A 13,442-nucleotide genomic window follows, 5' to 3' on the forward strand; every position below is an offset into this window, starting at 1 on the left:
ATACAAAAATAAAATGGGTGTTCCATACTTAGCCGCAAATGGTAAAAAACCATCTTTAACACTTGTCTCCGAAGCCCCCAGCTTGATATACCAAAAAGAAAATGTTAATGAATCTCAGAAAGAAATTCTTTCTATGTTGAAATAAATCCAAGAGTCAATTGTTTTATTTCATAATGAGACTAAAAATAATGCAAATGAGATAAAAGAACAATTTTCTAGCCTAAACTTAACAAATCAGACAATGACTACAAAAGAAGGAACTAGTAACCCAGAAAACAAGGAAAATTAGAAGAAACGGATCCAGAGATGGAGGATCTAAGGAAGGAACAAACAGACAGATACAGACAAATGAAAAATTAGAAGATGCAGTGATAACACCAGAAATGGAAAAGATATCTTACTTGTCAAGATCTCAGAACACATTTGAAGATAAGGAAGAAGAGCTGATCGAATGGATGATAAAGCTGTTAGGAGAAATGCTGAATATTGACAAACAAGAAATGAAAAGAAAAACTGAAGGAGAAGGATGGAGGCTGTTTAATTAATATAAATGGGTTGAGCATTCTTCCAAAAATACTTCAATCAAATTCTCTTCCTCATTCCAAACAATATATATAAAAACAGAGGAAGAATTACTTGATGGTTCAAATGCACTGACTTGGAAAGTTATTTGGCAAAGAAAGAAAACTAGAATAAGACCGAAGAAAATAGAGATTTTGACCATTAGATGGTATATTATACTATTAAACAGATGAATATGGTTAAGAAAATAGATAACTCTTAGAAAGAAAAGTATTATTATAATTAGAAGTATAGGATTTGTAACTAGAATATTGTGTTATGAGATGTGAAATATGAAAATTCAAAAGCTTCCCTTGAATAAGGGAAGCTTTTGGTTACCCAAATATAATTTATTATGAGAAAATTATAAGCGATAGAGATATTTTGAACATTGATGGGAAATATTTTTTTTTTAAAAAGTGGGAAAAACAGGATATTGATTGAACAAATGGATTTTAAGTGCAAATGCAATTGAGATATGTTCTGGCTAGAAAATATATTATAAACTGACACAATCAATATTATGTATAATACCAGAAAAATGTGATGAAGATGTCTATACTTAATTATATATGTATTAACAATAACAAGAATTGTATTTGCCAAGTGTGGGAAAATGCATACCACCAGAAGAAGAGAGGACCAAGGAAGCACTGGATGGTGTAGTATTGGAACTAGACTGAGAAAGTTAATATGTACCACTGAATTACCAGTGGATCCAGACAACACATTGTTTATTAAGTACTTGTGATTGTAAAATTAAAAAATTAATAAAATATTTATTTTTAAAAAATGGCTGCAAGTCCATTAATTTGAAAGGGTAGGAGGAATGGCTGAAGATTTAACCCTAGGGCTGACCTATATAGAGAGCTGTTTATTACACAGATTTACTGCATGTGACTTTATTCTTGTCTGCAGTAAAGCATCTTATTTAATCATGTCAAGTCTGAAGTTTCTGTTGTTTGCTAGTTATGCTATGCAAGATTGAGTTTCTGAATAATATAGATACGTTGCTGTGCTTGTGTGAAGCCTGACAGCAAAAGTCAAATTGAGGTGGGGTTGAGGAATTACTTGTCTTTTAACTTTTTCATTACTGTTGTTTTTGATGATGAGAGAGTAAGTTGAAAAAGCAATAGATATAATAGATGTTCTAATATCAAATGCATATTTTTGGTTAAATTTAAGTTCATTTGAAGGCTTTCCCAAAAAAAAAGGCCTATTTTTCTGTTCACATATTTTTATTTCGGTAGGGTTGTAGTGTTTTCTTCCCCCCCCTCCCCCATTTTCGGGTTAAATGTTGGCTATATTTAAAATGTGGATGTGTTAGCAGACAGTTTTAGCTTAAAAGGACTAGGATAAATGCAAAAAAAAAAAATGTAGCTTTGCACCATTATTCTACATTTTTACCCAGGATTTACTAAGGCAGATAGACCAATGATTAGTCAATGTAAGACGTTCATCCTGTACTTTTGTGTAACAGTTCTTATTTTCACCAGGATATTATTGTACTTTAAAAAGCACTACTTTATTTTATTTTTGTGTTTTTTTTTCCAGTGGCCAGTTTGCAATAGTAAGGAAATGTCGTGAGAAGACCACTGGAGCACAATATGCTGCAAAATTCATTAAAAAACGAAGAACAAAATCCAGCCGTCGAGGTGTGAGCCGTGAAGACATTGAACGAGAAGTAAACATATTAAAAGAAATCCAGCATCCCAATGTGATCACACTCCATGATGTTTATGAAAGTAAAATGGATGTAATTCTTATATTGGAACTGTAAGTAATTTTTAAGTTGTTTGTAATGCCTGTTTTGGAAATGAAGCTTTTGTATCAGTTTTGAAAATGAGGATTATTCCTCTCTCCCTCTCCACCCACCCATCCACCCAGTAATTATCTTTGCATTGTGAGGGTCATTCTACATTTGCTTATAAGAATAGAATAAACAGTTGAAAATAAAGGCATTTGTATGCAGGTATCTTTGACTTTGTGTGCTGTAAAGCATGGGTACCTTTGAAAATTAACCCTGAAGATTATTTGCTTGGAAAGAGCTGAGCCTGTTGAATTTTAACTTTTATAATGCCTCTCTCTTTTTTGATCCATCTACCTTTTCCCAACTCATTAGTATCCAGTTTTATCTTCTCATTTCCTTCCCCCCACCGTCTGGCCACCACTTCTTTTTTCTTCCTTTCTCTGCTTGTTATTCTTATTTCTTTCTCACCTGTTCTTATATGAAAGGGAATGAAACTTCTCTGATAGAGAAGTATGTGTGGAGGAGAATAGTTGGTATAAGCAGATGGGAACCAATTGATTTTGTAAATGGGTTACCATGTTTATAGACCATTAATTTTAGTTTACAGTTAATATAGGGGGTTTTGTCTGCATGTTCTGTAGCTTGTGGCAGGCAGTACATGAATTTGTGGGATACCAAGAGTAGAATTTTCTAGATTTATTATAGCTGGAGTTGTCAATCCAGGGCAAGGAATATATGTATCAAATATTTGCTTTCTTTTACATAATTCCTGAAATCTGGGTTTCATTTTGAAGATCACGGCTCTCATTCTGCAAAAGCAATGTTGGAAGCAATGTTACTTGCCTTAAATCAGCATCTTTTAAAATGCTGTTAATCATTTGCAGACTGTAAGTTATTTTTGTACTCTCTTTTTCTCAGCACAGGCAACTTGTGCTACAGCCACAGCCTGTTTTATTTCCCGTCCAGCTTAATTCTTCAGAATCCTTCTTCCACTCTAACATTTCTTCTTCCTTACAGTCAGTTGCCTTTCCTTTCTTCACCCCCAGTGTAATTCCTTCTGCAAGAGCAAAATGTCAAGTTAGTCAGAACACTGTTCTTGGTTGAACAGCCTGAAAGCAATACAGTAAACTCGGTGACATCTTTTTCATTTTTCAAACATGAGGCCAGTTTTTTTCCACAGTATTCCCTTGTGCTTTTCGTTCATTCACTGAACTATATAAAAGCCTATCTGAGCAAAACAAGAGAGCCAGATATTCTTAAGGTCTGAATGGCATAAGGAAGCAACTTACTCATTTCTGACATATACATTGGAAATGTACTTCATCAGTTTTCTTTTTCAAAATCTGCTGGAAACATATATAATTCTCAGAACTATAACAGTTCTGTTATCATATGATGCAACAGTATGAGACTGTGGGCCTCAAGCTACCCATACTTAGTAATATTTGATGTTCTATTAAACAAAAACAATTCTATTAAAGAATGTCAATTAATAGAATAGGCTTGTGCAAATCTTCCAATGAAGCATTGCTCCTAAATGAAGCACCCCACTGGATCCGTTCCTTGAAACTGCCACAGCCACTTGAAGCTTGCAATGTTGGCTTTGAGGGCCTGCCAAGCTTTAGAGCACTTAATTGACTTATTTATACAGTTCTAGAGTAGAATAGAAAACTTTTAACATGAACATTTGTTTCTACTAATGCATGTTCTTGTAATTATTGGCTAGTTCTCAGCAGTCATGAACAAGCTAGAAAATGTCACATTAATTTTTTAAAGAGTGAGGAACAAATGGATTAATGTTACATGAAAAAAATGTCAGTGCATTTAAAGCATACAGTCAGAATATTCACACCTGTATGGGGGCATATCACTGGAAATAAGAAGATTTTATGAGGGACTGTCTGTCAGAAGATTAACTTGAGTGCCAGGTTTTTAATGTTGATGTTTTTAATAAATTTATGTATTATGCTGTTTTATTATTGTTGTTTTAATTGCTGGTTAGGAGCCACACAGAGTTTCATATAAAATGGGTGGCTATATAAATTTTAAATGAAAAAATAATTTTGAAAAAAATTCTGTTGATAATGGTTTTTTTTAGGATGCTTCTAATTTTAAGTTGTCTGTTCTTTCTGTATTAGTTGTTAGCTATTATAAATCTTAGCACAGTCTTAATTTCAGAAGATTTGTCTGTGGTTGAAAGAACATTCCCCACTTAAGGTGGATATTTAGAAATGACATTTCAAATGATAATCCAGGCCGGAGTTTTGCTTTTAGTTCTCATTCTGTTTTTAAGGTTGAATGATTATCATGTTTTCTTTCTTGGAAAATAAGTACGAGGGAGGGAGGGAGGGAGGGAGGATGGATGGAAGGAAGGAAGGAAGGAAGGAAGGAAGAAAGATTTTTGATTCTCCCAGCTATCTTCCCATAAGGAAACTCAATGGGGAAGCTGGCAGGAAATCAGAAGTCATTCTCATTCCCAATGCTGACTCCTGATCATGTTGTTTCTCTTTTTAGATAAAGAAATACATTTGAAACGATGATCCAGTGGGGCAGGGGTTGTCTAGTTTAACATAGAAAAATAATATCATAAATTTTTATAAACAAAGTATAGCAATTCAAGGTTGGTTTTATAGTAGATATGAAAACAAGTTCTTCATATCCAAGATAGTGTCCAGGCTTAAAGAAACATGACTTTTGTTGTGGGATTTTAAATCTTTCCCTCCATTAGACCTCCAGTGATAGAAAGTATTTTGCCAGTTTGAGAGCTTTCTTGGTTAAGAATTAATCCTCTTTTTCCTTGTGGAAAATAGATTTGCACCTCCAAGTAATACTTTCAGATTGTGCTGTAGAGTCTATTTAAATGGTGAACATGTAGTTGGTAAAGCACATGTCTTTTTAAATGATGAAATTGTCATCTATAATGTCCTTATATCCAATAGATGATACCTATATCGTACTTTAATACTTTGCCAAGCAAGTAAAGGTTTTTAACACTTATCAAGCAAGAAAAAATCTAGCAAATTTAAATCTTTTCTATTAATAAATTATACAATGGGATGATTTGCTAATATGAAAGCCTATCATATTAATCTAATCTTTATTAACATTGCTGATTTTTTTGACTACTTTCAGTGAAAGTCCTTTTAATTTTGTTAAACTCACTGGGAATATAAATCTCCATGGACAATGTCTTTAGATAGTGCCTTAATTATTTAATTGGTTCATTAATAAAGGCATATAAGTATGTTGGTGCTAATTCATTAAGAGAGATAATGCTATTTTTATAAGCTAATCTGTTTCACATTAAATGCTTAAGACCTATAATTATATCTTGTGAGATATAATTTGTAATCCCAAAGCTTGGGTAACAGTTTACTTGCTAGAAAAGGAATTATTTTCTGGTATAATGTAATCCACTTTTCTTCCCAAAGAAAGAAAGAAAGAAAGAAACATCTTTTTTGCTTTAACTACTTTTATTTAATTGCTTTTATTTATGTGAGACTTTAAAGATCAAAAACCTATTGGAATTCCATATAAACTTGCTGGTGGGCCTTCTGTATTTTCATTTATAAAGAAAACATAATAAGTACTTTGAGCCGTTGCAATAAAATAAATATATTTAAATGGTTTTCTTAAAAAAAGCTTTTGGGGTATAATACATTGTATACTATAAGAACTTATTAATTTCAAAGTGTTTTGCTCTAGATATCTTAGTCATAACACTAAAATAAGCTACTTTCCCCATTATTCGCCTTTTAGTAGTCAGTATAAATATTTTTTTAATACAATCTATTTGTTTATACAAATTCTAAAATACATTTTCTTTAATCAGGACACAGATTACATGTACTGGGCAAAACATTTATATTGATAAAAATGTTAGAAATCTGAAGCCATGAATGGTTTCTAAACTTGTATTGAATGGATTCTTGCTTTGACCTATAGATAATCACTATCAATATATTGATTCATTTATTTGTTCATTTATAGTAAAAGAAAAGTACTTACATTTTCAATGGAGGTTGAGTAATAGCCAAGGTGCTATAACTTAAAATAACTCCTCAATAAAATATTGCTATTATTGTTGGTGGTGGGGTAGTAATATATCTATAGTATAGCATCCAAACCTTTAGTACGTTGTGTCTCTCCTGCTGTGGCCCATCACTGAATAATATTTTGTTTTTGTGTAAAATTTCTGTTTAGGTTTGTAAACTCTATTGCAAATATTGGCAGAATAAACAATATAGAGTAATAATAAACTGAGGAAGAGATTTGTTTGGAGAGGAGCTGATCATATTTTTTTTTTGAGCAATCATAAGCACAGAACATGGATGTATATGTTATTTGAGACATTTACATATGTTTTCATATTCGAGTCTTAAAATTCCATAGATACAATTAATTGTTACTGGAAAAATATGATTTTAGATATGCTATGAAGTGTTAATTATGAAAGCTATACTGCATATAGAACTGTGGTTGCTGATACCATGTTCTTTGCATTATCAATCATTTAGAATTGGCAGATTTGTGTTTCACAAGATAAGAGATGATATCTGTATAATGTGAATGCTCCTTAGCTAAGACATAGAAAACCTTCCCAGAAGCAGAAGCCAGAAGCATCTGATTAGAGCTTTTAAAAACAGGATGGTATCTATAAGATGATTGTCCCTGTAAAGGTTTGGACCAGTTTTCAATAGAAATAGGGATTTGGCCTTTGTCATACATACATAGTTATTTCCAGATTGAATTACATGATGTTTTTTGTACAACTGCTTTTGAAAACTGAACATTCCAATTGTTCAGCACGAAACATCCAGATTGTTAACCGATCACAGAGAACATGCTGTGCCTATTTTATGTAAGTCTGACCAATCTACAGTTACTTTCCAGGCACAATTCAAAATACTGATATTCGTCTTGAAAGCTGAAGCGTTCTGGGATTACTGTACATGCCTATATAGATATAAACTTCCTCATTTATTAAGAACATGTAATAATGTTCCAGCCACTGCTTCAATATTCATATGCTAAGACAGCTACACAGATCTATAACCCATGGTAACCTACAACAAATGCTGGGTCAACAAATTGTGTTTTTTTTTTTATTTAAGAGAGAGACCCATCAAATTATATAAGGAATTTTCTTATTAACTATGTTTAATTAATTTAATGTAATTTTAATAATATGTTAATACTAATATTAGTATAGTAGATATATTAATTAAATGAGAGATTGTTTGCCTGTTGCATTTCTGCCAGTTGTTTGGACTGTGGTTTTTAGCATGACATCCATTCACCAAGTACTCAGTTGGCCCCCTTAAAAAGTTGCATTCTTGGTTTAGGATGGTAGTTGTAAAAAGAGAGACCTTATGCAGTATTTCATTGATAACTTGAGAATAGCTGATAGAATAGAGGAATATCAATGAAAAAAATATGCTAAAAAGTAGTTTTTTTTCATGCTAGCTAAGGCTCAACACTATCAGAAGGTGATAGAATAGAAATAGATGTGTTTGTCTTTCTGATTTTTTTAAGAAGTGAAAACCAAAATATTTAATAGTTTTATGAATATGTTCCATTCAAAGACTATCCAATAATATTTAGAACATATGAAAGTGTGATATAATATTGAAAAAATCATTTTAATTTCTATGACTTAGAATACATTTGAATACAAAGGAAAGTAGATTTTACATCATAATCGGTGAATAACCATGTGTCATATTTTTCTTCCACTCTATTGCTTAAACTAATGTTTTATTTTTAAGATATGACATTGCTGTTTCTCTCTTGCAAAGTTTTCTAAAGGCCAAAAATCTTTATAAATCTGTATTAATACTTAGCAAATTTAATTAAACATTTTAATAGTTGTTAAATAGTGTAGAAAGCTTTTAAGAGTAGATATTTTTCTTCATAAAGTGTGCAGACTCCTTCACATTTGTTTTTTTTTTTAATGGAAAGTGTTCAAGTCATAATTAAAGCTCCTATTTTTTACAGCGTTGCAGGAGGGGAACTCTTTGATTTTTTAGCTGAAAAGGAATCTTTGACTGAAGAGGAGGCCACAGAATTTCTCAAGCAAATTCTTAATGGTGTTAAGTATCTGCACTCTCTGCAAATTGCACATTTTGATCTTAAGGTACATTGAACAAGCAGCTTTTTCAAACTTTGGATACCCCTTACAATTTGGATACCCAGAATAAATGCTAATGTAAAGTTTTGTTCAGGAAAACAAAAGACATCTTGAAGGTTCTTTATGTGGCAAGACTATAATAGATTATAATAGAATATTATAATAAAGTAGGATATAATAGATTACTGATTATGTTTATGGAGCCATATCTTTATGGATATTCTATATACAGTATACATTGGGAAACTCTTATATGTATGTCTGCATATATTTGTATATTGGCATTTGCCCAACTTCATTTTATTAGAGACAAAAAAATTCAGGGAGAGAGGCATCCTCAGGTATGATCTAGATGGGATAAATGATGAAATGCTTACCACTTTTGTATGTACAGTGCTATACATGTGTATTCAAGAGACAGGTTGCATCACAATGGTGCAATACTACTATTGTCATTTTGATGAAAGCCCCAATCCTGCAGACACCTCTTGTCAAGAGAGGGCTATATTTACCCATAAGAACTTATTAATTTTTAATTTTTTTTATTTTTAAAATAAAGTATGGGTGTGGTTTGGAATTGCTCACATACAATCAATATTTTTCCTTGAAGCCTGAAAACATAATGCTGCTGGATAGAAATGTACCAAAACCACACATCAAGATCATTGACTTTGGCTTAGCACACAAAATAGACTTCAGCAATGAGTTTAAGAATATTTTTGGGACACCTGAATTTGTTGGTAAGTATTACATTTCATCATTTTGTTATTATTAAAATTTGTCTGATAGTTTTAAGCAGATGTGTTCTTGATAGTCCATCTAAATGACAATTTTGATGAATTTAGTCCTGTTTTTGTCCTTTGCTTTCTATACTGAGATTTTTGCAGTCTGAATTTTATACAACTGTGTTAACCTTTCTTATTGCATGGATACCTACATTTAAAAGGAAAAAATGCAAAAAAAAAGCCCAGCTCCATTAGTTTATAAAAATCCTCTTTTAACTAGGTGAATTACTTACATTCTGATTCCCAAAATCTCCTTGAATACTTATTCTCGCTATCAGCCATATATGTTTGACTGAGGAAAATAATAGAATGAATGTTGTTATCAAATTTCATTTGTTGAGGAGAAGCAATGAAGAGAGCTGTTAGCATCCTATCCAGAGTAGCTATTTTACCACTGTATGACACAGAGTGCTAGACTGAGGAGACCTTCTTAAGAACATTTTCGATTAGACATTCATTTTCTTAATTTTTAGCATTAGATATGGTACTGTATTGAAGATTGTAGTGTAGCACTATAAGAATTTTGCTATAATTCCCATAAAGTCTGATAAATAATTCCTTGCTGTTCAACATCACCATAGTACAGTATATTTCCTGAGATATATCATCAGGCAACCTGGAGTTTAATTTTAATTATGAACTGCGTATACTCCATTCTGTTTCTTCTTTACATTTATCCTTATAATCTGTATCTGGAATAAGTAAGAGATTAGGATCAGTGCTTTTTTTCTTTAAAAAAAAAAAAAAGGTGCCAGAACTCACACACATCATACAACCCGCCTTGCCTACCCTACAAGGTTCCATCCAAAAAAGGTGCCAGAACTCCGTTCTGGACGTTCTATGAGAAAAAAAGCCGTGGATAAGAGTAATTCCATCCAAATAAAAGTCCTGTTGATTAATGATTTATCAGTCTAGAAAAATATTCTTTCTGTTTTGGATGGATTTAATTAGGTGCTGGACTTTCAAATGACATAAAGAGCATGTAGCATATTTTTCAAGGTTTTGCTGATGTACCAATTGCATTCCTTTTTGGAGAAACAGAACATGGCTAGTTACCCACTCTCTATAATAATGTCCACACTAGATTACTATAATATAGTGCCCAGTGGGCACCTCTTGAAGATCATGTAAAATATTCTGGCTCCCTCCAGATATGTTGAGATTAGAGTCCACAGAATTCGTAGACTTCATGGGCTATGTTTCATCACATCTGGGTTGAATAAGGCTGATCAAGAAACTATTTTAAAAGATGCTAGTTGAATTATTGAATATGAATTCCCTACACATATTTATGATGGTAATAAAATAGCTTACTTATTACAAGTTTATACATGGACTTAACTAAAGAAATTGCTTTGACACATGTGGCCTAAGAATTTAGAAACCAGCTGTTCAGCAACTAAATCTAATATTGAAGGCCTTATACTATATTCCCCAACTTCTGATACCTGAAGGGAGGAAATAAGTGGCATCTTCTTTGTAGATTTGTCTTTCTGTGTTTTGTCTTGTAGTTTTCTTACTTTCTCAACAGCCAGGGAAAGCATACCCTGTCCTAAAAAGCTGCAGTATGATATGTAAGCCTATCCATGACTATAATGCCAGCTTGCTCTGCTTTTTCTGTTGTAGAATCTAATATTATTTGGATTTGAGACCAGCTCCTTGTTAGTTTAAGAGGGAATTTTAAAACAAACATATTTACTCAGTTCAGAATATTTTTTCAATGATTCAGGATGACATAAATTTAATTTTACATATTGTCAGTTACCAAAAACTACAAAATGGATGTGACAGCATATCTAAATAAATAAGATAAATAATATTGGCTATTATAGTAGGAGCTTTCTTTTTATATTAATGATGAAAGCTTTTTGGTGCTGTTGCTAGAGATTTTTAGATGGTAGTATTATTTATTTATCTAATTCATTTAGCTATCAAATTATTCACTTAATAATTTGTGATAAGAAAAGGATTAACATGTGACTGAGGATAACTCGTTAACTATATTTCATTTTAATTATATGAATGAATAAATGAATAAATAAAATTTCATTTTTTGTATTGTCCCAAGTATTGCCTTATGGAGTGCTAGGCCTATTATGTATTTAAAAGTTTGTCTTGTTTTGCCTGATTATTTTTTTTCTCTCTAGCTGTTCAGTAGGTTTGATGCTATTTTAATGGAACTGGGTTATGTTTCATCTGCTTTCAGAAACTTCTGGGATGTAAATCTCTACTAAAATTATCATTTGAAATCATTTGAATGATTCCAATGTGAATCATTTGAAATAAAGGATTATAGACTGACAGCAGGAAAGTTTATGATATTGATGGGGAAAATATAGCTGAGTAACAAAAGATATTTATCTCTATTATACATTTAAGGAAGAAAAGATGAAAAAAGAAAGAATTGATAGCTTTTTTTAAAAAAAGAGCTGAAAACAACAATTTAAAATTAGAAAATATAAGAATTGAAGTAAGCTGAAATTAAATAGAGCTAAATAAAAGTGTCTGAGTGTTTAAGTACAAATACAAATACTTGCATCAGTATGAAGCAAAAGCACAAAGGTGGTGGAAATATGCAATTTTAAGTTATTATCCACTGACAATAAGCCAGTAAGTGTATCAAACCTGTCATAAATATTTCTAAAATAATCTGATTTTTAAATAAGTTGAAAGGACAATGCAGTAGGTTTCTATACTACAGTACATGCAAGCAGAAAGAAACAATGCATAAATATATTTTAAGAAAGGTTGACAGATTTCTCTACTTATTTTAGTACAGCCTAAGCAAAAAACGAAAGTGCCATCTAAATAGAAACCAAAGATTGCAAGATAGTATGACCTGTCAAGAGCCTGCAGCAGGCTTTCATTTGCCTGGTGGGATGGGAACCAGGCTGAAGTTTCCAGAGCATGCTCCACCCTCCGAGGCACTCTCACATTCCACTTAACATACACAATCTCTTAATGACCACAACTGGGAGAACTTTGCTTAATGACTAAAATATCACAAAAAAGATGTTGAGAATTTGGAAAAAAAATTCAGAGAAGAGCAACTAAGATGATTAAAGGCCTGGAGACTAAAACATACGAAGAACAGCTGCGGGACTTGGGTTTGACTAGTCTAAAGAAAAGAAATAGGGGAGACATGAAAGCAGTATTCCAATATTTGAGGGGCTGCCACCAAGAAGAGGGGGTCATGTTATTTACCAAAGCTCCAGAGGGCAGGACAAGAAACAATGGTTGGAAACTGATCAAAGAGAGAAGCAACCTGGAATTAAAGAGAAATTTCCTGACAGTGAGGACAATTAACCAGTAGAACAGCTTGCCTCCATCACTGGAGATTTTTAAGAAGAGGCTAGACAGTCATTTGTCTGAGATGGTATAGATCCTCCTGCTTGAGCAGGGAACCGGACTAGAAGGCCTCCAAGGTCCCTTTCAGCTCTATTCTATTCTATTCAATAAAAACGTGACATTTGAGATTATATGTACAGATTAATGGCAATCAGGATATATTGAACAGATGCATACTGCAAACACAGGTCTAAACTAATGTAGCTTTCTTAAAATTGGTATAAATTGTTCCAACTGCCCAGTGCGCTTTTTTCCTCACTCTTTCTGGAAAGTGGAATTTAGATTCTGTCTCCACTAGGGTGTAATGCAGCTAATAGAATACATTTGTTAATGTTTCTGCTGCCGTACAGAACAAATATTGATATCAAACCCTCTATTATTTATGTATTTTTTAAAAAAACTTAGCAAATTCTTTATTTCTAGCTCCTGAAATAGTAAACTATGAACCACTTGGTCTTGAGGCAGATATGTGGTAAGTTCTCAATTTTTTTCTGGTATTTGGTGGTAATTTTTATAGGAGGCTTTTAGCACTGAAAAATACCTTTTCTCCTTCTCCCATATTTCTTTGCAGGAGCATTGGTGTAATAACTTATATTCTGTAAGTATTAACATCCTAATGTGGGTTTTTTTGTAATTTTCTCAATATTATTCAGTCTTGTAAATGATAACCTCATCTGTTTATATTCATAGAAATCTTGTTATGAAATTAGCTTGAAATACTTGCAGAAATACTTATATGAAAACATACTTCAGTATATAGTGAATAGAAAATGTAACTGTACTAAGCATTATTTTGATATTTGGGAATATAACTTGGTATATCTTAAATGTACTTTTCCATCCATTGAAGTGAGAAACCTGAATATTG

The 13,442-nt window shown here is 32.3% G+C and overlaps 1 protein-coding gene across 1 annotated transcript in view; it reads left to right on the plus strand.

Moving 5' to 3' along the window:
* Nucleotides 1-2,115: 2,115 nt before the first annotated feature.
* DAPK1 (death associated protein kinase 1) overlaps nucleotides 2,116-13,442 on the plus strand; it is a gene marked incomplete at its 5' end in the record, with an annotated part of 48,224 nt that continues 36,897 nt past the window's right edge. The window contains 5 exons of the mRNA XM_015827088.2: nucleotides 2,116-2,337; nucleotides 8,309-8,447; nucleotides 9,052-9,181; nucleotides 12,998-13,046; nucleotides 13,146-13,172. Coding sequence (XP_015682574.2) covers nucleotides 2,116-2,337; nucleotides 8,309-8,447; nucleotides 9,052-9,181; nucleotides 12,998-13,046; nucleotides 13,146-13,172 — 567 coding nt within the window. The remainder of the gene's footprint in view (nucleotides 2,338-8,308; nucleotides 8,448-9,051; nucleotides 9,182-12,997; nucleotides 13,047-13,145; nucleotides 13,173-13,442) is intronic.

The sequence above is a fragment of the Protobothrops mucrosquamatus genome, unplaced genomic scaffold (genome assembly GCF_001527695.2).
Source record: "Protobothrops mucrosquamatus isolate PMUCROS unplaced genomic scaffold, P.Mucros_1.0 scaffold3488, whole genome shotgun sequence".
NCBI classification, from domain to species: Eukaryota; Metazoa; Chordata; class Lepidosauria; order Squamata; family Viperidae; genus Protobothrops; species Protobothrops mucrosquamatus.